The sequence below is a fragment of the Neopsephotus bourkii genome, unplaced genomic scaffold (assembly GCF_033783945.1).
Source record: "Neopsephotus bourkii isolate Nb327-2 ecotype Australia unplaced genomic scaffold, CSIRO-AGI_Nbou_v1 NB_1825, whole genome shotgun sequence".
Taxonomy (NCBI): domain Eukaryota; kingdom Metazoa; phylum Chordata; class Aves; order Psittaciformes; family Psittacidae; genus Neopsephotus; species Neopsephotus bourkii.
The window spans coordinates 4,903,311-4,930,063 of record NW_026902298.1 but is presented as its reverse complement, the minus strand read 5'-3'; the positions used below and the strand labels follow the sequence as shown (position 1 = coordinate 4,930,063).

Here is a 26,753-nt window from a genome sequence, read left to right as displayed (position 1 = left end):
TGGTTCCTGGTTGTTTGTTGTTGCTGCTGCTGCAGTAGGAGTGCGGGGAGGTGCTGAGTTTGTCAGGGCTCAGGCTACATAGGACACTTCCCACCCACACACGTGTGCCCACTCCCCAGAACTCCCTCATCCCCCGTTCAGAGAAGTGGTACCCGGCCCTGTGCTGGGGGTCCTTGCTCAGGGCTGAGCGCGGCTGAGAGCAGGAGCTGGATATGTAGGGCTGAACCGAGAGAGGGAGGAGGAGAGAGGGAGGGGGGGAGCTTTGGGAGGATGCAGGGATGCCAGAGGAGAAGGTAAAACCTCGGCTGGCTTCGGGAAGGAAAGATAGATGTGGGGAGCAGGTAGTTAGAAGGGCAGAGAGGTGCTGTGGGGTTAATGGAGGGTGGGGAGGCGAAGGGCCAGAGGGCACAGTGCTGATGGGCAAACCCGTGTGACTGCAGAAACGGTCAGGGGATGCTGGCTGCGGAGCCAGGGGGCTGGTAGGGAAAGGCAGGGGACAGGGGGAGGACGGGAGAGAGCAGGGCAGGAAGGGAGGTGTTTACTAGGGAGAGGCGTGGATGGGGCAGAGGACACGTCCCGCCCGGCTGCCCTTGGCACGGGCATCGCTCTTCCTCTGCTGGTACCCGGTGCTGCCGCCCTTCAGCCAAAGGAAGGGGTGAGGGCTGGAGAGGGCAGCCTGTCCTTCCAGTGGCAAGCAGTCCCTCCTTTGGCTCGATACCGCTGGCTGTGTGCTTGTAGGGAGAGTGGTCGCTGCTGTTGCATCCCTCTCTCCCCGCTTGCCAAGGAGCAGCAGGCAGTGCCCAGGGCTGGCAGGCGGCTTGGGTTCCTGGAGGGATCTATGCCACTTGGTGGCACTAAAAAGTTGTTCTGAAGACCAGCGCTCTCCCGGTGCAAAGGGCCCCCGAGCCAGCAGCCCCTGCCCGCAGCAGCAGCGGTGCGCCCGGTGGGGAGGCAAACTTCGGCAGTTCGCAAGGGGCTGCCGGACCGCAGGGGTAAACTCTGCCCCAAGACTCGGGTTTAAACACCCTCCCGAAGCATCTATCGCTTCCATCCCCTGCGTGGGGGGGGGCCCCCCCCCCCTTCTTAATCATTTCATTCAGATGATACTGCTTTCTTACTTGCTGGAGGGTAGCGCAGGAGGGAGGTGTCAGTTATAGGGGTACTTTGCAACCTTCAGATCATCTGGAGAGATTTTGTTGCAGGGCAGAATGCAGGGTTAGCCCCTATAGATGCAGAGAGGTTGCTGCCGTGCGTAGAGGAGGGGCAGAGGTGTTTAAGCAGGTGGGTCAAGCTGCAGCAAGTATTTAGGAAGATCAAAGACTGTGGTGGCAGAGAGCAAAGACCCATCTGTTGTTTCATCGTTTGTTTGTTTATTCCTTTTCCTAACGTCTTCTCCCCCTCCCACTTCCCCCCACCCCCCTCTTAAATCCAGGGACCATTCACGCCTCTTGCAAATGAGACTTGGGCGATGCTGAGGGAGCAGCGTGTTGCGTGGCGTGTGTGTGTGTGCACGCATTTGCGGGGGTAGGATACTCGGTCCTCAGCATTTGCCTGTGATCAGAAGAAAACAGGATGTGCCCATAGCTGGAGGAGTGACAACGCTAGCCGAGCGGGGCTCACCTGCTGGTGATCTTTGCAGAGGCATTTGAGGATTATTCAGCTCCAGAAGGTCTGTGTGAGGAATGCTATCTCTGCTGTGGCTGAAAATAGGAGGTGCCTACCCGTCTTGATTGCTGCCACTGAAAGAACTGCTTTGCCACCACTGTAGGAAGAAGCAATTGCTGCCACCGACAAGGTAATGCTGTGGGGTGAGAAAGGGGATGTATGTGCCCTGGGTTGCAGGCAGAAACCCTGTGGATGTGGGATGAACTCTTTCCCCTCCCTCCCTCCCTCCTGCTTTTGTCCTGTGCCCTACTTGCCGGAGGACAAGTGCAGCTTTTGGGGGACCAGCAAACCAACTGGTCAGAGCACTGGAGGGCAGCAGGAGCTGATCCCTCCCCAGGAACAGCATATATGTGGGGCTGGGAGAGACCAGGGGACTGAAATACCTGGGAATGGTGGTGTCTGTGATATAGCCCTTATGTTCACTAGTGAGGATCTGTTTTGGAAGGAAGAGATAATGGAAGCGGGAACATATTTGTTTTCCAGACACAGCCAGGCTTAGCTCAGCCATAGACTTTTCTGTGTGACCTTGGGACAAATCACTTTGGCTCTGCTTGGCGAGTCCCGTCTGTTCCTTGTTTAATAATTGGAGCTAATGTCTCCACGTGCAGAAATGATTCATTAAGAGCTCAGAAGGACAGCAATACCACTAACCAAGCAGGGAGACAGGGACCTAAGAACCAGTGTGTGTGCATAGACACACGTCTGTATGCACAGCCACTGAGTTGTAGCAGCTCAGGTAGCAATGCTGAGAGTTAACCTTGTCCAGTAGTTTCCTCTAAGACCCAGCTCCAGGTATTGAATTTACTTGTAAAGAACGTGGTCCTGCTTGGCAGATGTGACCACCACAGAATTTTTCACCATTGGCTTATTTTGAAGTTCGGTTTTTATTTTCCCTTCCCTAAGCGTGACCGGGAGGCGATCGCTGGCGCTCAGCACCAGGGACAGCGCTCGCCCGCCGCTCCCCTCCCCACTGCTGCCGGCTGCCCGCTGCCCTCTGCCCCATACCCGACCCCCTGTTGTCCGCTGTCCACCCCGCCCGTCCCACTGCTGCCCGTTGCTTGCCTCCCCCGTGCCCCCTGCCCGCTGCCCCCTGCCCACTATGCCGCTTCCTGCTGCCCACTGCCCACAGCCCAATGCCCGTAGTCAGCGCTATCCTGCACCGCAGGGCTCCACCACCTCGACACCCTCATTTCATTCCATCCCCTCCTCCAGAAGGGCTTCCTGGGGGAAACGAGGGTGACTGTGTGTAGGGGGAGGCTGGATGTTTCTTTCTTCTATTACTGAGAGTGGGGAGATCATCTTGAGATCAGAGTGTTGAAGGGTCGTCTTGAAAACACACCACTCTGAACAGTCCTGAAAGATACATGGATGAGTTAACTCCAAGACTCTTCATTCTCTATGATTATTTTTTTTTTATTACTGTATTCCTAAACATTTATATCCCATGTTAATATTTTGTGAATTCTCAAATTCTTTACCTGCATACTAATATTTACGATATATGATCAGGGATTCCAGGTTTAATCATTATTTCAAATGATCAGAGAGTGTTTTAGGGGTCTCTACACTGGTTCTTTGTCATTTTATTTGCTAACATGTGTAAGGCTTTTTTGGCATAGCGGTTGTATCAGAATGCCCTTGTAGCACCACTCTTGTTGTGACTTGCAAGAAAATGGGTCGGTTTTTGGAACTGCTATAGGTTTCTCTTGATCACCTCCTCCAGATCATTCATTTTGTTCAGATCATAGTTTTGTTAATTAATAAAATGTCTAGGAATACAGCTGAGATCACACCAGAGCTTTTAGTTCCTGCGTTATAGGGTATGCCAGGTTTTTGGTAACAGCAGCAGTAAGTAGTATATAAATTTAGCGGAATTGCAAGCTTCACTGGGAAGTTAAGCACCTGCATATTAAACCCAAAATTGTTTTATCAACCAGAAAGTGTGTGTGGGCATAATCTGGGGAAGAACTTTCTGGGATTGCTAAGGATCTGGCACCTAATTATAACATTCTGTTCTTATTATCTATGAAGGCATGAGTTCAGCACATCAGTCTGTTATATTCAGTGGCTGTTCTGGCCAAATTGTTAAAATTCTTCTGCTCTGTTTAAGTTTCTCCTGTTTCTAAGTGGAATTGCAGAAGACTGTTTCATAGTTTCTCCTGTTGTATAAGGCTGTTTCCTTTGTCAAAGGGCATGATCCAATGCCCACTGGAATTCACAGAGCCGATAATGCAATGACTAATGGCTGCTTGATCTTTTAAATTCTTTTTTTTGTGTGTGTGTAAGTTTTGATGAATAGAAAATTTAAACATTGGTAGGAATCTCAAACCGGAACAGTGTGCTCATATTTCATGATTTTCAGCTAAGGACCATTTGTGTGCATCAGATTTTGTGTGACCAAAGTGAATTACCTCCAAGGAATGGGTTCATGGGACCTCCTGCAAAGAGCCTCTTCATGGCACTGGGAGAAGGATTGCCAGAATAGTTTGAACCCAGTGCTTAGAGTTTGCAATGCCAATAGCCAGCAGAACTGAGCAAAGGCTCAGCATCCTGAAGGCACGCATTTTCCTCACTTCAGTCCCGTTGAGATGAGCTGAGAGATCTCTCTCATGTAACTGTTTTTCTAAGGCAGTTCCATCTTTTGCTGTCCAAAGATCTTCACTGTGACATAAGTGGCAGGACTGATTCTGAACCAGTAATCCAGTTGTTGCTTGCTAAGGGTTTGTCTTCTTTGATGATGAAACCTAGGTTGGGATGTACTGATTTGATCCATATCCTATGGGTCATTTCATTATCTCTTATCTGATGGCATTGAATTAATTGTGGTATATGTTGTAAATGAATGCCTGGAAAGCATTTAATTAGCAGGTACTTGGCAGGAAGCTATGCAAACATAACGTGTAAGTAAAATTTTTCACTGCAAATCAATTCATTTTCGGGGCCTAAATTTTTTGTGATTGCTCTAATCCTGAAAATCCTTTAAAGAGACCTTAAATTTTAGATGTCTTTACAGATGTTTGACCAGTAACATTCTTTATGTGTTGAGCATATTCCCAAGTGCTTTTCTGGTTTGGACCATAACTCCTCATTCCATCACAGTGCTGTTCTGTGATTCAGTAATCTGACATTTTATTTTTATTATTTAAATCTGCCTGAAGATTTAGACACTATGAACAAACAAGCTGTAAAAACACAAACCTTAAAGAAAGTGTTGCTCTTTCTCTGATAAAAAAACAGGATAAATCAAAGACTTCCCTTTGCTGAGTTTATGTCTTACCTGCAAGAAGCCACACAGCCAAGAGAATTTGGATTGCAAAGGACAAGAAGGTCCTTCGCTTTAGGGTCACTAGTGGGCGCTGCTATAATAATGTAAGTCACAGCGGGAAACTGTTTCATTCCTCAGGTTTAAACACTGTTACACCTACGGTAGTAGAAGCCCTTATGAAAAGTCAGAAGTGCCCCATGCATGAACTCTCAGCCGCATACAAAGTGGAAAATCAGCACTTCGTGAACTGCTATTCATAGTCTGATTTCTTTAATTTAGATTTAATTAATGGTGTTAGATATTAGGACTTGCTTTGTTTCTTTTGGTCTGGAGAGACTGTAAATAGGTGGACTCTCATTTGAGGATAAAGTAAGTCATTTAAATGTTTGTGTGATAGAATATTCATGGAATATTTCAGATGCTCATTTTCTACTCAGTTAAACCTCAACATGAAGTAGCTGGAACTCTGCCCTAAAGGGACAGCTGAGAATTTCTCCTGACAGACACTGGCAGAAAGTTTTTGCTGCCAGGGAGAGCAGAGGTTATAGGAACATGTCGAGTGCTTCATCAGAGCTGTGCCTTCAGCCATCTGGGTAGCCCTTACATTTTTGTCTAGGGCAAGACCGAGCAAAGGACAGATAGGCAGAAATATCTTCCTGTCATTACTTCTTCAGTTGCTCCAATTGTGAAGGTAGTGCACCAGCAGACAGAGACAAAAGTGTCTGTCATCTGTTGTTGAAGCATATGACTTCAGGATTAATTTATAGTTAGATCTGTAGCTGAAATAAGCTAGGAACCTTGATACACCATTAATTAAGTGCCTATTTCCATTTTGCCTGTTTTGCAGTAAGCTGGGAATAATCCCTTGACACTGAAAAAGTTGAACTGTGTGCAAAGTAAATTTGACCCTAAGTGCTGTTCATATTCGTTTGCTTGTCCATCAGTGAAAACAAGTAAATGCAGATAAATTATTAATTGTGAAACTATCCCCATTACTTTCTACATGCGTTCAAGATTTCACTGTATTTGATGTTGCTACATTTCTCCATCTGAAGGCTGCAGTGTGTAAAAAATCCCTTTAGGGTTATCCTTAACAATTTAAACAGGAGTTATATTTAAGTTTATGAAATTTTCTTTACTTTAGTACTCATTCTGCTTGCAATAATAAGCTTCCTATAGCAGGAAAAAACAGTAATAAATGTAAAGTGACTTGTATGTGATTCTTCTGGGGAAGAGAAACAGTAAAATTGTGTATTTGAACAGTTCCCTTGGCCATCTTCTCTTCAGGAGGATGTTCTCCAGGAAATGTAATTAGTGTGCTTAGTCTATGAGCTCCCTGCTCAGTCATTTTGGCCTAAAATGGGATACATTACTTGATTACTCTCATGGCATCTTTGCATGGCATAACCATTTGTGTCCAGTTGAAGGATGACAGACAATAAGCAGAAACTGAAATACAGGAAATTCTGTTTAAATGTTAAAAAAGTACCCTTTTTACTGTGACTGTGGTCAAACAAGTTGTTAAGAAAGGTTGAGTCTCCATCTTTAGACATATTAAAAACCTGGCTGGACATGAAGCTGAGAACTGCTTTAGTTGAACTTGTTTCAAGCAGGGTGGATGGACCAGACACCTTCCTGAGGTGCCTTCCCACCTCAATCGTTCTGTGATTTTTAGGTTTATGAGAGCAAAAGGAAGCCCACAGAAGCAGATATCCGTTATACAAATACAAATCCATTGAAATCCAGCAGGCTTACTTAGGCATGCCAATATAAATTCCAGGTTGTTTCACCGCATTATGAAATCCCACAGAAAACATCGACTTCAGATGCTTTGGGTATGAGTCCTAAGCCTAACAGTATGAAACATAAGCATTTTTCTTGATGTAATTTGTAGCAGTTTTGTAAGTCCCAAGTAAATTGACTTTCACTTTAGTACAGTGGGCTATGTGGAGAAAGTTCATTAATTGTGGAGCAACTTCAGTCTGCATCTGGCTTCTTTTTTTCCCTTGGATGCCATGGAGTGGAAGAATTTGAATGCTTTCAGAAATTGCTTTTAGGCCATAGGAACCACCTAGCCATGAGATCTGTAATTATTATGGAACAAGAAATATAAAGGAGACCTTCAGCTTTACTTCATTCTTTACTCTAATTTTATACTGGTAGATTCAACTGTAGACTGAGAAGAGCAAACAGCTGCTCTCTGCAGTGAAGAAAAAAAATGGTCTTGCTGCCCTCTCTTTCTTACCTATCCTGTATGGAAATTTTTTAATTCCTGAACATAAGACCAAGAACAATATTAATAAACTTGACCAGAAACCTCATCAATGTGTGCTGTAGAATTCAAATGGTGGATAGGGACTGGATTTTTTTTGTCCGTGTGTGTCACAAGCTCACCCGAATCCTCTAAATTCTCTCTATTTGTACATATGCAGCTGCATAGGCAGCTAGGTTACAAAAAGGCATCTAATTGTATATCCAGTTACAGTCTGAGGCAGAGCTGGCTTTTGCCTAGATATACTTGTGCTCTGTATAGGTAGCCTTAATTTGAGAAGCTCAGAAGAATAAGCATCCATGGTTTTAAATAACAGATTACTATTTCTGTTCAAATGTTAGCAAGTTAGTAAGTAATTAATGATTTTTTTTTGAAGTGATGATATATTAAATTAATTGGAGGTATAGGAATTTAATAGCTGTGCACAGAACAAAGGTATCCCTTGTCCATCATCCTTCTCATTCCTTACAAATTATACGGTACCATCTTCAGAGTCATGGAACAAACAATCGGAAGACATAAGCAGTAGTGATATTCTGTAATTAGAGACTAATTAACCTGAATTGAACTGCTGTTATTCCTTTGTGGCAAAGGCTTGTAGTATTGGTAAGCCAACTCTTCACAGACTTGAAAAAAATGTCTTGAAACTCTCTACAGTTATCTGAACCTGATTTCATCGTTAACACTTTTTATTAGCAAAAATGAATGTTACATGAACTTATTAATATTGAAATGAATATTACAAAGCTATTTCTATTGCATTCCCTTTTTAAGGATTTTGGTTTCATTTGGGAATGCTCACAGAAATATGGTGTTTTTTTACTCTGTGCAAGTACTTTATAACTTATAGATGTCTAGGTGAAATAATAATTAAACAAGGCTTACATCGAGCAGAAAAGTGGGTTTAGGTTTGCTTGTCTCATCTTTAGAATCAGGAAGATTTTCTCTGTGGCACCATATGGAATGACCTAGCTATGAGGGGTAGATTCAAGATTAAAATACTGCTAGATTTTCAGACTGTAAGAAATAGAGGTAGATTACCTGTGGCAAGGATTTCTTTCACTTTACAAACCTAAGTATTTTAGAGTCATTGTTAATGTATTAGAATCTGTTAGAATTAGAGCTATGTGGATAAAACTGAGATCAGGATCTGTCCCAGGATTTTGCAATTGTTTTATCAACAGTGGAACTGGGCATGTGGTTCACTAAGTAGCTCAGCATCTTCCTAGGTCTAAGAGTGCACTTAACTTTCTGTACTACCAGCGGACACACTGGCAGGTGCAGAGCAATGTGTGATACTTTAATGTGCTCAGGAATCAAGACCTGGACAAACTACTGTTCAAGCCCTATATTTAAAACCAGAAGCCTCCTGCTGCAAATCCACTGCTAGGTACAGAACATTTTCAAGTACACTTTCAAGTTTCGCTAACCACAGCCCAAGAGAGGAAATCTTTGCTGATTCTTCTATTTTTTTTCTTTTTTTTCTTTTTTTTTTTTTTTTCCTTAATCTTACATCAACACCAAAGCTGAGTGCAGATTGCACTGCAGACTATCAGCAAACATAGCAGATCAAATATTTAGGTACTAACGCATTTGTATAGTCTCATGTTGATTTCTTTCTACCAGTGAAGTCTGTAGAGTTGTTTGCAGTACCAGGATTTGTCAAAATGCTTACTGGTGATTTTTGATTTAAGGATATAAAAAGCTGAAGAGAAAATCAATGCTCTGCTGTTTTAGAATTGTTGTTACTCTGCTAAAACATTCATTGCTTGAAACAAATACAAATACTTATACCAAAATCAACTTCCTTAATCCTAACTTATTTTAAAACTTAATGTTTCATGTTATGTTTTACAAAGAAAAATCAGATTTACAGATTTGAAGATTCGGATTCTGCATACCTTAGAATATTTGAAGAACAACTCTTGTCAACAGCAGCTTCCTAGTGCTATAACTGATGACATAGTGCTGCTTCTGGTACATTAGTGTGACATATGCATTTATGATATAGAAAGTGTCTGAAAGTAAAGGGATTTGTTTTCAAAGACACACATTAGGAATCGCAACATCTTTCTTCTTTGGAATTAAATAGTTGTCTGTCTTTTGTGTTTTGGAAAGTATTTCCCAAAAGATTTTTTAAACAAGAGTGTCAGAAAGAAAGACACTGATTTATACCAGCAGAAGTGCAAGCCTAAGGTTGTGAAGCACTGAACTACTGTAATGTTTTCCAGTTTGATAATGACAGAAGTAAATGTCTATAGGAGGCAATGCATTATAATCATCAAGGGGTAATCGGCTTAAACTTAAACAGGGGAAGTTCAGGTTAGATACAAGGAAGAAGTCCTCTACTATGAGGGTGGTGAGGCACTGGATCAGGTTGCCTAAAGAAGTGGTAAATGTCCCATCCCTGGCAGTGTTTAAGGCCAGGCTGGGCAGCACCTTGGGCAGGGGGGCTGGAAGTAGATGATCTTAAGGTCCTTTCCAACCCTAACCATTCTACGATTCTATGATTGACAACAGCAATAGGTTCAGTTTTAGAACAGATTATAAAGCTGACATTATAACTAATTTTAAAGTTCTTTCTCTATTTATTTTGAAGGTTATGAGGATTATGATCACATGTACAGCTCTGCATAGCTGTCCACCTGGAGATGATGACGACGCATTAGCGAATACAAGCAAACTCTTGGTTAACCATCAGCTTATTGCTCCTTTTATCCAAAATATTTGATAACTGCTTTTAGCGGCTCTCTGATTTTGTTCCATCATGTTGTCTCTACCAGCCTAAACCATTTCCTAAAATGGTCCTTTTGCTGTTCCTTGCAATCCTGTTGTTGAAGGAAGATGTCTGTGGGAACTTCAGGCTTTTGGTTTCAGCACAGGCGAATGAAAGAAGAGTGGTTGCACACATGCCTGGTGATATTATCATTGGAGCTCTATTCTCTGTCCATCATCAGCCAACCGTTGACAAGGTCCATGAGAGGAAATGTGGAGCAGTGAGAGAGCAGTATGGCATTCAGAGAGTGGAGGCAATGCTACATACCCTTGACAGAATTAATTTGGACCCCACACTGCTGCCAAATATAACACTAGGATGTGAAATAAGGGACTCATGCTGGCATTCTGCTGTGGCTCTGGAGCAGAGCATTGAGTTTATAAGGGACTCTCTTATTTCATCAGAAGAAGAGGAAGGGATGGTTCGATGTGTGGATGGATCGTCATCATCTTTCCGCTCCAAGAAACCCATTGTTGGTGTCATTGGACCTGGCTCTAGCTCAGTTGCTATCCAGGTCCAGAACTTGTTGCAGCTTTTCAATATACCTCAGATTGCTTATTCTGCCACAAGCATGGACCTAAGCGACAAGACTCTGTTCAAGTATTTTATGAGAGTTGTTCCATCTGATGCACAGCAAGCAAAGGCTATGGTGGACATTGTCAAGCGCTATAACTGGACCTATGTTTCTGCTGTACATACTGAAGGTAAAAGATTTTTTTTTTTTATCTAAGAAAGACTTTGAACTACTTCAATCTGGTCTAATAGGTAATAGTGTTTGATGTTGGTTTTTTCTCAGTCAGTTGTCAGCAGGATAGACTTACTTTATTTAATAAAAACTTCACATTCTTTACAGTGCTGAAGTAGCATCATGTTGATAATGGCTGATAACAAAGTTTGAAATATAGTATTGTGTGCATTCTAGGGCTACTTATTGCTAAAAGTGCTTACTCTGGAATCTCCTAAGTGACCTTAATTTAATTTAGTTGACATGGATTTATTTTTCTTTATCTACCAATCACTGTATTTATGTAGAATAATAATGTTTACAATATTAGTGCATAATGAGAGAGTGTCTGGTCTTCCTAGTGCATAAGAGAGCTAAATCATGATTTTTAACTGTAGCTGAGTCAGAATGTGTTCTTGCGTAACGTCTGAGCCACAGAGGCATGAATACAGGAAAACATGTAATTCTGGCTAATATTTGGATTTAAATAATACTTTATGAAGTATCGCACACAATTCTTGCTCTTCATCTGGCCACTGGTTTCAGGAGCGAGCAAGGGAAGTCTCCTTGAATATTCTTCACATATTTATGCTTCATCAGGTGTTCAGAAAATCAGAACTGTGTGCTAAATTGCTTTCCTCTTTTTATTATGAGTTACAGCTTAAGCTTTTTACCCAGTGTTCAAAAGAGTGCATGATTAAAGGGAATAGCAATGGAAAAGCTTGCCTGATTTCGTTCTTCCTTGTACTGACAGAGTTGAGTGGGTTCATCTTGCTATAAGGACTAGAATTTCATACTGCCTTAAGAGCAGGTTTCACCAGCCCCTGCCTAATGACAGCAGTATACAATGAGTTTTTCAGAATTAAGTTCTGTGATGAATTTTGGGATATCACCAAGTCATCTCTGTTCAAAGAGATGAACACCGAATGGAAAGCTTAGAATATTATCTGGGAATGAAAAATGTTATTAAGAGATTGAGTAGTGGTGGCAACGTTGCTGAACAGCAGCAGATGTTGCTGGATTTATTACAACCAATAGAAAGCAGATTGTCCTTCCCACACACTGAGTGTGCTTCTCTGGCAGACTTTATGCTATTCAAAGCCTTTTTGAGGAGATGCTGGGCCAGTGATAGTATGTAGAGATCTTCTTCCTCCTACAGATATGTAGAGATCTTGTTCTGCAGTATCAAAAAAACCCTAAGTTAGAACGTGCTTGCAGATTATTGAAATCGTGTTTCCACCATAATGAAAGCTGGTAAATAACTGCAGCCTCTTTTGTATGGGACTGCATGAATATATTATCAGCTTAATATAACAGTGTATAAATCACTCTGCGTCACATCATGTAGTGAAGGTATTCCGTGCCAGCTGATGCCTTTGGCATGGCTTGGTGTGCAGCCTTCACTTCACAAATATGTATGAATAACATCATGGTCAAAAATAACACCACTGATGTATCACATTAGCATAAGATTTCCTATCCTGACTACTTTTGATGAACAACTTTTACACCTTTGCTTATTGAAAGGGAATGCTTATTTATTCAGTGTGGGTATTTTAAAGCTTATATCAAGGTCTGATTCTTCACAGAGTGAGAATACTTACTTTTACCACTTCCTGTGGACACTCTGTTTGGAGCAGATGGTAACATATGGCATGTTAATCTTATGGCAGAGGAGCTTTGCACTGTTCATTGAAAAGAAGGGAATAGGGACACAAGGGTTGAAGCTAGAGACAGTTTCTAGGGGCAAGACAAGAGTAGTGAATGACAGAGGAGCTGAGTATGAAGAAGGAGAAATGAATGACATATTTAGTATATGTGCCCACTTCTGCTAATATTAAAGTGGACAAGATAGGTGGTACACTGTTAATTCCTGAGGCCCCATATTGGGCTCATATCATTCATAGCATATTTACAGCAATAAAATTCTGGAATTCAGTGAACAAACATTAAACTTGGGTTCTGGGAACCTTATGATTCTGTCATCCATTTATACAGTGTGGTCATGATGAATATGCTCTCCAGTTAAATAACATCACACAAATGTTTTCTAACAATAGAAGAGATGGTATGTGCAATCTGATAGGAAAATACAAACTAGTCAAGGTATTTCTTTAAAATGTGATGATGTCTGAAGTTCTGGGTACTTTCCAATGATAATGGCAGACATTACCGATTCCAGTAACAGGTTTTTTTCTAAATCATCAGGAAAAATCCCTATAGTCAAATGCTAAAGAAAGAAATTGAGTAAACAAGCAAAAAAAGAAATTATTTATTTATATTATTTCTGGTTTTGTAATTGTTTTCATTTTAATATAGTATCTGTTTACTTGTAAACAATTCTGAATATGTCCCTGTACTCAATGTCCTACATTCACAGGTACTAATTCAAAACAGGAGAAAAAAAAATAATAATTGAATCTTGCTTGCAATTTTTTGTCAACATAGGTTCTTGTCAACCCATTGAAAGCCATCCTTCTTTCAGCACTTCCCATCATCCTGGCCAGGGTGTGCTGGAGACCGTTTTATTTGAAGTTTGCATACTGATCTAATTCTTTTAGCTGACCTTACAGATGTTTGGTTTTAGTTTTTTTTTCCATCAATGTGATAGGAGCAGAACTTAAACAAACTTTCCTTAAAGTAAACCAACTTTCACTTCTAAAACCAACTTTGCAGACAGACAGCAAGTCAATAACGTAGCCTAGAACTCAGTCTGTGCCTCTCTTTGAGGCAAAACAACTCAGCAGAGAGAAACCCCCTAGTTTAGTTTCCTGTTTTTTCAGAACATGTTAGGAATCCTATTTAGCTCATGTAACTGTTATTCACCCCCAGGGAAACTAATGTACACAGAAAGCTGTAGAGAAGAAAATAATATATGGGCCATGTAGCTGAAGCATTGTCTCAGACTTGCTTAACCACTCAACAGAACAACTAATCAGAAATGGTCAGGGAAACCAGGGGGAAGCTTGGTGTCTGCCACAAGAGGCAAAAAAATATTTACCTCATTTCCCATACTAAAGCATTCCCTGGTGTTTGTGAAAGATCAGAGGAAAATATATATAATTTTCTCTTCTTCCATCATTGTGATTTGAAGGACTCTTAAAGCCCTTTTGAAGTCAATACATCCTGTTCACTAGATTGACATTTGGAGCAGGTCATCCTAGACAGAAACAAGGTCAATCCCAAAGAGTCTGTGTTTGAAATTTGCCTGGAGCCCAATGTATTTGTAATTTGAAAGGCAATTTTTATTGCCTTCGGAAACCATTCATTTTGCCACTCTGAATTAAGAGGTGATGTATGCTGGAAAAATAGAATTGCACAGGGGTACAATTGAAGCACAATAGGTCAAATTTATTTGGGGTGGCAAGGGATACGTTTCACTGTAATATGTAAAAGGTGTGATTTACTTTTCAGCACAGTCTTAAGAAAGAAGACACTTGGTTAACATTTTCTTTAGACATCTTTGCTGGTAAACATTGAAGCAAATGTCATCCTCATCCTCATCTTCAAGTCCTCTTTGTTTAATATCACTTTCCTCCATTCAAATTTATTCTAAGTGCATGTAAAAAGGTGGTTCACATTCATTTTCTTAAGATGTACTCAGGCAAGCATAACAAAAACAGAACCGTATTTTTCCTGTAGAGAAGGGTTATTTCACACATTTCATATTTATTCAAATATGCCTGGTTGCAAAACTATTTTTGCTACATCTTTTGCTACGAAGTTAAGAGAAAAATGAAAAGTAGTCATAGTCTGTGAGAATAGAATGAAGAAATGAATGAAAAACCTGCAATGAGTTGACCTTAAACCTGTTGCGTGAAAAAAATTGTACTTAGATGGTGTTGCAGAGATTTTTCCTTTGGACTCCAGATTTTTGTCCTTTAGATACAAAAGGCACATTATGATCGCAAATATTATTTGCTTTTCACAAAATATAACCATAAAAACACAGAACCACAGAGTCATAGAAGCCTAGAATGATTTGCACTGGAAGGGACCTTAAAGCTCATCCAGTTCCAACCCCCTGCCGTGGGCAAGGACACATTCCACTCGACCAGGTACCTCAAAACCCCATCCAACCTGGCCTTGAACACTGCCAGGAAAGAAGTCAACATCTGCTCTCCTGAAGCCCAGGGTAGTAAGCTTGCTGTGCATCCTCCTTGCTGCCCTAAGGATCTTGGGCTCTACCATGTCATGGTCACTGCAGCCACAGCTGTTCTGGAGCTGCAAATTCACCACCAGCACCTCTCCTTGATGGCTGCTCTATCCTCTGTTGTTGTGAAACCATAGCAGTGGATAATAGTTAGTAGACTGAGGCTTGGTAGTATGAGGCTTGGTAGTTTCTCCATGACATCCTTGATAAGAAGCCCAGGTAGGCAGCACACTTCTCTATAGAATGTGTCATGTCAGTAAATGGGTTCTTCTGCTCCTCAGAAGAGTTACCTGCTACTATAACCCTTCACCTTTTCTTAGTTGTGCTGGCTGTTATACGGGGAGTAGATGTGGCTGCCTTACTCAGCTCTAGCATCCCTCTTAATGTGACTGGTCTTTCATCCTCAGTATGCAGAGTGGTGAAGCAGTTCTGCAAGGGCATGTCAGACTTCGGGGGAAATATCTTCCTCCTGCAGGTCTTTGTTGTTGCAGTCTTCCATTCTTCTGTATTACTGTCCCTGCTTCCTTCCATGTGTACTGCTGGAGGAATTTCTGGCTGTTTGACCATGGGCTGTGGGTGTCTGTGCTCCCCTGAGGCTTCCCTGACTCAGGAAATCCTCCTGTACTCCATGATCCCCTGCTCCATTGAAGAACGTGCCTTCTCCAGAGCTGATCACCTCAGCGAGTGATCATGATGATAATATGATTGAAAATTAGATTAATTTAAAGTGATTTTTTTTATACTTCAGATGCAGAAAAAAATCCCACTTAAAGAATATATAAAAAAGGTCATTATTAGTCCATAAAAATATTTTCAGTTTCAATAAAAATTTATTTGTAAAATTCTGAGAATTTAAAAATTTCCCGCCTAAAAGCTGAAGAATATTCTATAGCAGCAAAGTCTGTATTTTGACCTTGGGCAAAATAATGACTTAGGGGGGTTAGTTTTTAAATTACTTTTTCTTAAACTGTGTCAAAAATGTTGAGATCAGGATTTACACAATTTGATATGTTCTTGATCACCCTAATCTTGTCCCAAAAATAAAGAATATTTCCCATTTAAAAGAAAAGATGGGAAAAGAAAAACTCAGTTTTAGTCCTACCCTGTTGAGGTGTTTGCTCACTTTTATTGAATGTTGACATCTATAACAGATGTGGCAGTTTCTTTGCCCAGTTCCAAATATTTATCCTAGCATCGCAACTGTGAAAAGTAAGGAAATGTTATCAATCAACTGGGAATACTGAGATAGAAAACTGAAGTAGCATCAAGTTAATATTTACTCTGTTCTGCAGTGACTGATGAACCACACAGCATTTTCACATCATTGGCAGGCTGCTCAGGCTAGACATAACTGCTGTAAAGTGAATTGACTGATAGAAAAATACAAAACTAGGGATATACACTGTGGAGTGAAATGGGGATGAAGGATTTTAGGGGAAATACTATCAGAAGTTGAGCAAGGAGTTTTAGTGTTCTAAAGCTAAAAAAACCAGCAGACAGCCCAAAATCACTTTGAAAGGAATGTTACAAGGTGGACTTTGTAAAAAGCAAAACATTTGGATCTTCAGTATGTTGCTTTGCTTCTTTTCTTTTGGGGCTAAGTGTTTGAATGTCACTTTTTTCTCTCACTTAGCTACTCAGTGAAAGTCACAGTGTCATGAAACTTGCCTTCACTGAGAAGAGACAGTGGGAGTCCAGCATCCTCCAGCTTCATCTTAAATTTATCTTTTGCCTTAGGCCTAGCAATGTCACAGTTCTTGTCCCCATTCTCAGAGTGCACCTCTTCATTCAAGGAGGGATCTATCAAGCTGATGAGATTTGGAAATCTTTCAGGAAGCAAGACTGCACTGCACAGTGCCTGCTGGGTCAGATAAGTTTTATGAAAGATGGTCCTTCTAATGTATTCTATCAGACAAACATGGGTAATGACAGTAGTCCACTTTCCTGTATCCCTCGTTGATATTTTGTCTTTGAGATGAAAGACTACATGCTATAGACCTGACTGGAAAGCAGATATTCCATACAAAGCTCCTGAAGTACTTTTTACTTCAGGTCAGAATTGAGAGCCAAAACAACAACGATTTTTCAGTGAATGAAAGCTATAATAAAATTCAGAAGTCAATCAAAATAATCTGCTTGGCTTGTGGCTGTATTAAAAGAGTCGATAAATATAACTTTGTAAGTGAAATGGAAACTTCATTCAAAATGGTGCCAACTTTTTAAATTTTTACACAAATATTAATGTTGACAGTTTAGATAAAAAGTGATTTATTCAGGGAAGAGCTGGAAGGTTCCCTCCCAACTGATTTTATTTGGCATGTCTTCTATGCCACCAACCCTGTATACAAATTAAACTTTTTTGGATACATTGACATCTCATTAATAAAATAGTTAAGCAGGGGCTGATGAACTAGGTCCCATTATTCATTATTTGTTATTATTTGTGGCATTTAATAAATTATAGAATAGTTTGGGTTGGAAGGGACCTTAAACATCATTTAGTTCCAGCCCTTCCACCATGGGCAGGGGCGCCTTCCACTAGACCAGGTTGCTCAAAAGAACATTTTTGCATCAGTTGTATTCCTTTTCTTTCTTATTCATGATACCATATATTTTTATTTTTCCATGCATGCTGCCTCATAATGGGAAATTTAAACCATGAATTTGTGAAGTAATTTTTCCTAGATTTTAAGGACAAAAAAGCAAAAAACCCAACATTATTTTATATTACTTGACATAGATGCTGTTATTTATATATATCAATTATATTTAAATATCTACATATTAAATATTATTTAAATATTTATATATATTAACATTATTTAATATTAAATAATATTTAAATATTTCTATGTTAAAGTATTTATATATATATTACATTCAGGGGAGATTGGGGCCTTGTTGTGATGGGAGCTAGGAAGAAGGGGAGGGAGACAGAAAAGCTCTACCCAACATTACTGGAAGGACTAGGATGAGAACCCAGAGTGTTAGTTCAAGACCCCAGGTATGAAAAGACTTTACATAATTATTTAATTTCCTACATAAACAAGGAAAAGGAAGATGCCCTGCATTTTTCTATGTCTTTATGCATCAAAAGCATATTGCGGGTAGTTTAATATCACAGAAGTTTAACTGTATAGTTAAAGAGCAGAATGGATATTTACATTGGTCCATACATGAAAGACCATTTCCTGTACTACTTACAAGAGTTAACTTGTGATTTCTCTGAAAGACAAGAAAGCCTAAAGGCCTGTGCTGAATCTTTGAACCTTTTCAGTCTTTCCTAAGGCAGTTCTAAGTAGCTGATTCTTGAATCAGGCAGAAGACAGTGGTCTTGGAGTTGAATCAGAAATTACAGACTTTGTCTTAATTTAAATTGGAAGCCACTGGAGAGAAGATAACATTACATCTATCTTACTAAAATCTGATTGTAGGCTTCTGATGATGTGGAGGCATACCATGCTGTAATGCAGACTATTATACATAACTACATTGTATGTGTACACATTAAAGTAGTGATTGGGAAGGTTATTAACAGAATGATTACCACATAGCTTGGCAACTGAATTTTGAGTCAATCCTATTCGTATATCACAGTCTTGTTCTCAAGCTGACATAATTTAGCTCATCATTCTAAATATGCTAACTGGAAAAAAAGCAGTTAAGATTTCCTCTAATTGAGAGGTTTGATTTTCTTTTTTTTAGATGTGTTTGGTGACATGGCTGGCCAGCTACATAATCCAGGTGATGTGTGTGGAATCCTCCATATATAATCAATTACATTGTCAAAGGCAGACAATATGTGAGGAATGGCTATTAATTGAAGCATAGCTATCAACCGAGCCCTGTCAGAAAGAAAGGCCATCAAAGTTGCACACTATTATTAAAGTTCTTTCACTTGAAGAATTCAGACTTAGTCCAGATATCTTCTAAAGTTCAGACTTTAAAGTCCAGATTCTCATTTAAAAATATCTGATTTTAACCAGATATATTATTCAGCTATTCTGCATTTGTTTTCTCTTAAAACAGGACAGCTGTTTAATTTGCATATTTAGCATTTAGTGAAAACCAGGATATTTTATCATTTGGAAGCAAAGCCTTGAAGGTAAAAGGTAAGATGAAATTGTATTTTACCTTCATTTGTTTCAACAATCTTCATGCCCAGCTTAATTCTCAATTACATTGGAATAAGGTTCTTGGCCAAATTATCTGTTGCACTTGAAGAACCCAGCACTATGCTCTATTCACCTTCTATTCACCAGGTTGTTTCAGAGAGTCTTTGTAAGCAAGATGAGCGAGCAGTAAGGCAGCACTGTGATATCCTCTTGAGGGTGTGCCCTGGCTTGCAGAAAGTATTGTAGATGGCTGTGATCTCAACGCTGTGCTGAACAGGGAGCAGAGATGCATCCTGACAGCAGGTGGAACTATATTTAGGCATGGAAAAGGAGGAAAAGCCAGCAGTTTGGAAAGGGATCTTGTACCTTCTGTTGAGGGAGGACTAGCAGTGGGGTTCACCTCTTTTTCCATTTCCATGCTGGTTTTACAGGTCAGAGAAGAATTTTATCACAGGTTTTCAAAGAAGTCCGGGGAGGAAAATTAGTACAAAACCTGCTGGTGCTGCTCATTTAGTTTTATGAGTAGAACAGAACTTCAGGTTGCATTTCATAGGTATGGAGTTCTTCCATTTCCTTCATATTTGTCACACAAAAATACAGGATTCAAATCCTTTTCATGTTAGCAGAAGCTTTCAAATAGATTAGGATATGTGCCCAAAATGAGAATATGAGAGCGTGTGTATCATCTTTTGAATATAAGCTTCTCATCTGTCTTCAGTCATGATTATATATATAGGGGGCTTCGTAATTTCTTTTCCTTCCAACAGTGCTCTGGGATCTGAAGTTACCTTGCTCATTTTCATACATATGCAAACAGACAGTTAATTTGTCTGACCTATTTCTTTCCCTAAGGGGAAGGCATGAGACTAGCTCAAATTTAAGGGGTCTAAAAAAATGTTGTAGTAGAATCAAATGTTCTCTTTCTCTGACTTGCATGTCTTCCTAAAAGCCCATTGTACAAGGTATTTAGATACTCAACTTCTTTTCTGGTACCTCCATACCTACTGAAAGTGGATGTAGATGGTCTATGTCTTGTTCAGTAAGGGCCTGACAATTTTTTTAACATACAATTTCTACAGGGGGACTTATATTTCTTTTCCCCAAATCCAAAGGCATTTATGCAAAAGTATAAATGTCAGAATGTTTAAGTAGTTCAAAATGAAGCATCTGCTACAGTATGCATCCAGGGATCTCAACCTTATGGATTTTGTATAAAAGCTGGATTTATACAAGAACTGGGATAAGATAGAAATGCAGTTCCTTTTGGTAAGCTACCTAAGATTCAGCTAAGGAGTGTAAGCTTTATAGTTATAACATCCTGCTATTTAGTTTTATTGAAGAGTTAAGGTTACTTGACTTGTAGACTTACCAATTTCTCTTTTCTTCCACCATTTCCTATTTGGCTGCTTCTTCAATTGCGTGACCTTCCTTACCTCTCCCTCTGGCCTCTTGCCTGTTAACTAGAACTGTCTGAATCATCCAGGCAAACATAGTCCTTTTCTTCCCTTGCTCCCAAGCTGATTTTATTACAGCTCTATGCATTATTCATGTGTATTCAACCAACAGTTTATGCAGACAGATTCTGCTATGTGAGCTGTTCACAGGCTGTTCAGGCAGGGCTAGACAGTGCCTTTAGGCATCACCCTGTGGGAGGAGTGACATGTAAATGGTGCTGACCCAGGAGGCAAGGTACTGAGAAGCCTCTCAGTCACACATGGTTGCTTATGACCATGTCAGGCCAGCAGTGAAGCTTCTCCACCCACATGCTTTTGTGTCACAGTAAGAGAGGCTATGAGAGGGAATACTATTACATCCCCAACTCTGTGCTGTGGTTCTGCCTTTATTGTTTATGTAATCATAGAATAGTTTGAGTTGGAAGGGACCTTCAAAGGTCATCTAGCCTAATCCTGCTGCAATAAGCAACTAGATCGGCTGAAGAAGTTTGAATATGTCTCTCTGGGTTGGAAATACACTATTATTTCTTATTCTAGCCCCATTAAACTGCTCTGGTCAGGAGTGGGAGTGAAATTAAATCACCAGAACTCGATAATTTGGCCTCAGAATACTGAGTGTGGAAAGCAAGACAATGCAGTGGCTTCTGTAGCAGGGAGCTTGGGATGGTTTATGTGGAAGTGAGGGACCCAGTTTTGTGCTCTCCTGGACCACACGTGCAGCCTCATGAAATTTGACAGATCACAGGCATGCCTTATGATGGAGAGACTGGTTCAGACTGTACTGGGTTTGCATTGCAATTCTTTGGTTACAGGGGGGCAGAGGGGTGACTTCTGTGAGAAACTGACAGAAGCTTTCCCCATGCCCTATAGAGCCAATGCCAGTTGTCTCAAAGATGGGCTCACCACTGGTGAAGACCAAACCCATCAGCAACAGTGGTAGCACCTCTGGGATAATACAGTTAATAAAGGGGAAAAGTTACTGCATGGGAGCAATTTCAGCTGGAGAGATGAATGACAATGCATGAAAGTAACATCCCTGCAGACACCAAGGTCAGTGAAAAAGGAGGGGAGGAGATGCTCAAGGCACCAGAGAATAGATTCCCCTGCAGCCTGCATTGCAGTCCATTGTGAGGCAGACTGAGCCCCTGCAGCCCATGGAGGTCCATGGTGGAGGAGATATCCACCTGCAGCCCATTGAAGATCCCATGCTGGAGCAGGTGGGTGCCCAAAGGATGCTACGACCTTGTGGGAAGCCAACACTGGAAATAGAGAAAATCAATTGTAAATCTGAGTCTGGGAAGAAGGGAGGTGTTTTAAGATTTGGTTTTATTTCTCATTATCCTGCTCTGATTTGACTGGTAATAAATTAACTAATTTCCCAAAGTTAAGTCTGTTTTACCCATGATAGTAACTGGTGTGATTTCTCCCTGCCTTTATTTTGACAGATGAACCTTTTGTTATATGTTCTCTGCCCTGTGCAGTTGGTGAGGAGGAGTGATTGATAGAATGGCTTCTGTGGGCACCTGATACTCAGCCAGGGCCAACCCAGCGCACAGATACACCAAGGTTGCATTGGGCTGTATTGTGCTCAAGTTGATCAGTCCATTGGGAAGTACAGCATGGGACATGATGCTGTGATGCCGAGGATCTCAGCTAGTGGTTCAGCACAACCTGCTAGATCAGAGCCACACCGCGTGTGCCTGCATCCCCTTCTGTAGCCTGCTGTGGACATGCCTCCAGCCATCTGCAAGGGGGCCTGCTTAATGATTTTGTAATGGTTTGGCATTTTGTAGGCTGAGGATTGGCACACATGAGTGTCTTTGAAGCATTTGCTCCAAACACCCACATTTCAAATGTGTGATGGAAGCATTGTGGGGATTATTGCTTTGGAGAGTAAGGGACACTTAGACACTCCTAGTAATGTAGGGCAGAGAAGCTCACAAACACTTAGTTTGTGTGCATGTTCTGTTACCAAGTGCAGGTTTGCGCCCTTAGAGAAGGTACCATGAAATATTATTGAGAAGTACCTTGATTGACATGCCTCCCTTAGGAAAGCAGAGAGACAGAAGACATTGGAAGCCTGGAAAACTGAAAGCTTGAAGGCTGATTCCTATTTCTCTTTTACACACATGCTTTTAACTGATTTTGTTTTTTCTACTCTTGAACAGTTGGTAGAGTGGGTGTTACATCCAACACCTCCGTGTGACAAATCTCAGCCTACAAAATACTGACATGTTACATTTCATTAGCCATATGGGACCTAATTATGCTGCCAGCTAAAATACAGGTGCAAGTCCTCAAGGATCCATTTACTATACGTGCATAGGCCTTACAGATACAGTAGGTTTGCCTATGCAAATCAGGGAGCTCATTTTACATTTGCAACATGAGTGGCTTCATCAAGATGTATAGAGCCTAAGCTTTAATATATAACTCAAAGGTGAGGTTTGCTTCCAAGGTGGAAGGCCTGGGAAAAGAAGGGCAGTGTCAGAGTGTGAGTACAGATAGATGACAAAGAATTCTCAAGGTCTGCCCAGAATTTCAGTATTTTGCAGTCATGTCCTAAAGAATATTGGCCAAAGGTAGCTACAGTCCCTAAAACAATGGACCATTGCCATCCTCTGTATACAGACAATCTGGACCAAAGTGACCTGGATTTGGCAGTGCTTTCCCTGTCCTGTCTGTCTGGGTGGGATTTCAGTTCACAGACATCAGCATTGCATAATGCCACTTAAAGCAATTTCATCATAGATTTTATAAGGTGGGCTGTGGAAGGGTGGGAGTGAACTCTATGCAGATTGTATGCAAATGCCAGTAGGAGTCAGAGGGGAGGAAGCAGGATATCAAAGGTCTAAGTGAAGGAGAAAGACAAGTGCACAAGGTTAAAGGAAACAAAGGGCAGAAATAACAATGGTGCTTAAGATAAACTGTTTCACTGGTAAAAAGTCTAGATCTGAGTACTTAATACACCCTAGAGCTTATTCAGAAATGCTTCATAAATTAATTATGATTTTACTAATAGGGAACCAAAAGACTGAAAGCTGGTGTGTTTTGCTGAAGGTCAGCCACGACACTTATCTTGTTTTCCAGACCTTTGGTCTCCCTTATATTAGTCTATCTTTTGTCTTTGATGGTCATAATTTATTAGTATATGGGAGGTGCCAAATTAGATCCTTCAGCTATTGTTCATGCAAATTCAGTGGGAAGTACAAGACCTGAAGTTCTTCTTAGATCAAAAGTGAGAATGCAGCAAGGTGCTCTCAAAGGACTAAATATTTCTGCAGACATAACTAAATTTCAAGCATATGCAGACTATGGAATAGAGCAATAACTCAAAACTATGTTTGCATTTATAAGCAGTTGATTTGTCCTAAAAATATCAAGTAGAAATGACTGAATATTTCTTTATAAAATGGCTCTTCAAATCAATCATGTTAATAACTTCTCATAAGCTGATGGTTTCTTTCTAGCTAGATAAATATGTCATTTTGATATGATCATGGTAGAGGTGCTACTAGCTTCATTACATAAGCAAGAAATGAGTAATTACTTCTCAGTGTTGTAGAGGAGTTGTGAAAAATCATAACTAGAACTATGACAATATTTGAAAGTTTTTCTGCGTATTTGTTCTCTGCATTTGTGTGGAAAATATTTTTATAGCATTTTCCTTCTGTTTTCTCTGTAGAAAATAGATAAAGATTTTATAAGAAAGGGTAAGAGTTAGAGGGTTTTAAAATGAAAAACCTTTTCAAAATACAAAGAGTGGGTTTTGGTGCATTTTCATTTTCTCTTATTGGAGTTTGCCATAGTGTTATCAACTACACACCACACCTCAGGACAGCCAGGGGTTAGAGCTCATCTGCCCAATGGCTGTTTTCACTGTCCTCTAAAAATAGCAATGGTGACATTTGCAGTGAAATTATTTTGTTAATCTGCATGTGTGTGTGAGAAGATGTTCTGACTTTGGGGAGGGACTCTTCATTAGGGACTGTAGTGACAGAACAGCTGGTAACGGGCTAAAACTTAAACAGGGGAAGTTCAGGTTGGATATAAGGAGGAAGTTCTTTACTGTAAGGGTTGTGAGGCAGTGGAATGGGTTGCCCAGGGAAGTTGTGAATGCTCCATCCCTGGCAGTGCTCAAGGCCAGGCTGGATAGAACCTTGGGTGACATGGTTTAGTAGGAGGTGTCCCTGCCCATAGCAGGGGGATTGGAACTGGATGATCTTATGGTCCCTTACAACACTAACTGTTCTATGACTTCAAAGATTAGAATTTTGCCTGGCACGTAGAATGTACTGAATAAATAATAAGACTGATTGCTTTGGGTTTAAATATATCTAAAAAATATTTGGGGCAACATACCAAGTAATTACATATCTCAGGGATTTGGTCAGATTGTGATTATGGTCTATTTATAGGCCTTGCTTGAAATGTTTTAATTTATCAACTCTTGTGTTAATTCTAAAGTCCACAGTGAGGTTTTTGACTCAGTGTAATGTTTGCAACTAAAAAGTCTCCAAAAAGTTGCCAAGTGACATTTTCTGATAGGAAGGATTTTGTAATAAGAAAGGGTATTTATTTCCTTATTTTCAATCACACATTGTTTTAAGGTTAAAAATAATTTACAAAAAAAGTAAAAAGTGTTCACCAATTACTCACAAACTACGTATTAGTTAGGTGTCAAGCCTTTCTTAGGTCAGCAGCACTGAAACCCCAAGTTTTGCAGTCAAGCAATCTCCTGAGTTGTTCAGGAATTCAGTATCAAGCAGAGATATCTGAGCTGTCTGTGACTGAACCACTTGTAGAAAAATGACTTCTTGGGCGCTTAGTTTGGTTCTTGGTCTGAGCTACATAGCCTTGGCTCAATGCTGTGCTTGTAGAGCATCCTGTGACGCTCTTCTGCACTGCACTATTAGTGTACATATGCATTGCCAGGATGTTCAACAGGAACATCAGGATTTCTCTCACAAGCAATAAACTATTTTTTATTTTATTCTACCACTCTGCATTTCTTTGTGCATCATGGTGATTCTGTTGTCTATTAATGTGAACTGAAAGCTTTTCCTCTCTCTCCTTACACCTCTGAATAACATCTAGCATCAAGGTGCCTTCACCTTAGTTCTTCCATATATGTGCAATTATAAGTAATTTGTGAAAAGAATTTCCATTCCCATATAGTAGCACATGCAGTCTTGACTTACTTTACTGTTAAAACCTGAGTCTTTTTCTTCCATTGAATGTTTTATTTCTTTAGTCCAGAAAGTGCAGGGATTAGACAAAAAGAGATGGCAGTTTCAATCCATCATGTACTCTGCAGGGTTCTGGTTCAGCAAGCGCTCTGAACCCTTTTGCTCTTTCTACTCTCAGCAGTTCAACTGGCTAAGAATCATCAAATCAAAAAAATGTCCTTTATAGATAGACAATAGACTTCTGAACGCATGTTTATTATCTGCTAGAACAAGAACAATGCTAATGAACAAATTGCCTCTTGCCTTGATGACATGTTTTGTCAAGGACTTACTGTGTATGGAAATCAGTTTATTGCTTTTCTTCCTTGCAATACTTTTCCCTTTACCCTTTGGTCTTGTTTGAAGCAAAACCAGCTCTGTTACTGTAAATGCTGTAAAACCAGCACCTTGGAATAAACTTCTTGGAGACCACTGATGGCCAGCAAAATGCTGTTTCTGCATATTTATGTTGTTGACATGAAAAATGGTACTTGTAATATGTTGGTAGCTTGAAATTGTATCTGAAAATTATTGAACACCCACTTGGGACTTGGGACACTATTCCAGTTCTGGTGTCAAGACCTTATATTTCTCATATTTGTAAAAGTAATTCTAGTCTTTTTGAAAAAGATTAACCTGAAGCTGCTTGGGATAGGACATGGAATCTTCCTGGGAATATGCACATCACAAACCAAAAAAGATTAAAGGCTCAACTTAAGAACTGCGCTTTGTAATTGTTAACTCATATCCTGCCTCCCTTCTGAACCAGTGCAATGACACCTACACAAGGTAAATCTTCTGTAATGAGGACTGGACCTAAGCAGTGGATGCAGACCAATCTATGTTACTTGTCCTGTCCCTTGTCCAGTATTCCATTATGCAGAAACCCTTTTGTGAACATAAAGAAGCAGCATCCTCCTTGAGAGCTCTATAGTAGCAAATGCCATGTATGTCTGAATTCTCCGTTGCTATACCTGAAGAATCTTCATTTACTTGTTCTTGAAAAGCTAATACAATCTGATCATACCAGACCTGCCTATTTTGAATACTTCATGACTCACACTGTCTCCAGCTGTGCCTGGGAATTATTTGGGACAGACT

At 40.4% G+C, this 26,753-nt stretch overlaps 1 protein-coding gene across 4 annotated transcripts in view; it reads left to right on the top strand.

Annotated features, from left to right (window-relative positions):
- The first annotated feature begins 272 nt into the window (after nt 1-272).
- Nucleotides 273-26,753, top strand: part of GRM5 (glutamate metabotropic receptor 5) — a 260,905-nt gene continuing 234,424 nt past the window's right edge. For 2 of the 4 annotated variants that reach the window (XM_061343760.1, XM_061343757.1), the window contains exons 1-2: nt 1,147-1,795; nt 9,802-10,682. In XM_061343760.1, coding sequence (XP_061199744.1) covers nt 10,004-10,682 — 679 coding nt within the window. In that variant the 5' untranslated portion in view covers nt 1,147-1,795; nt 9,802-10,003. Of the gene's footprint in view, nt 294-1,146; nt 1,796-9,801; nt 10,683-26,753 lie in introns of those variants that run through there. The other 2 variants (XM_061343758.1, XM_061343759.1) reach the window with 2 other exon arrangements.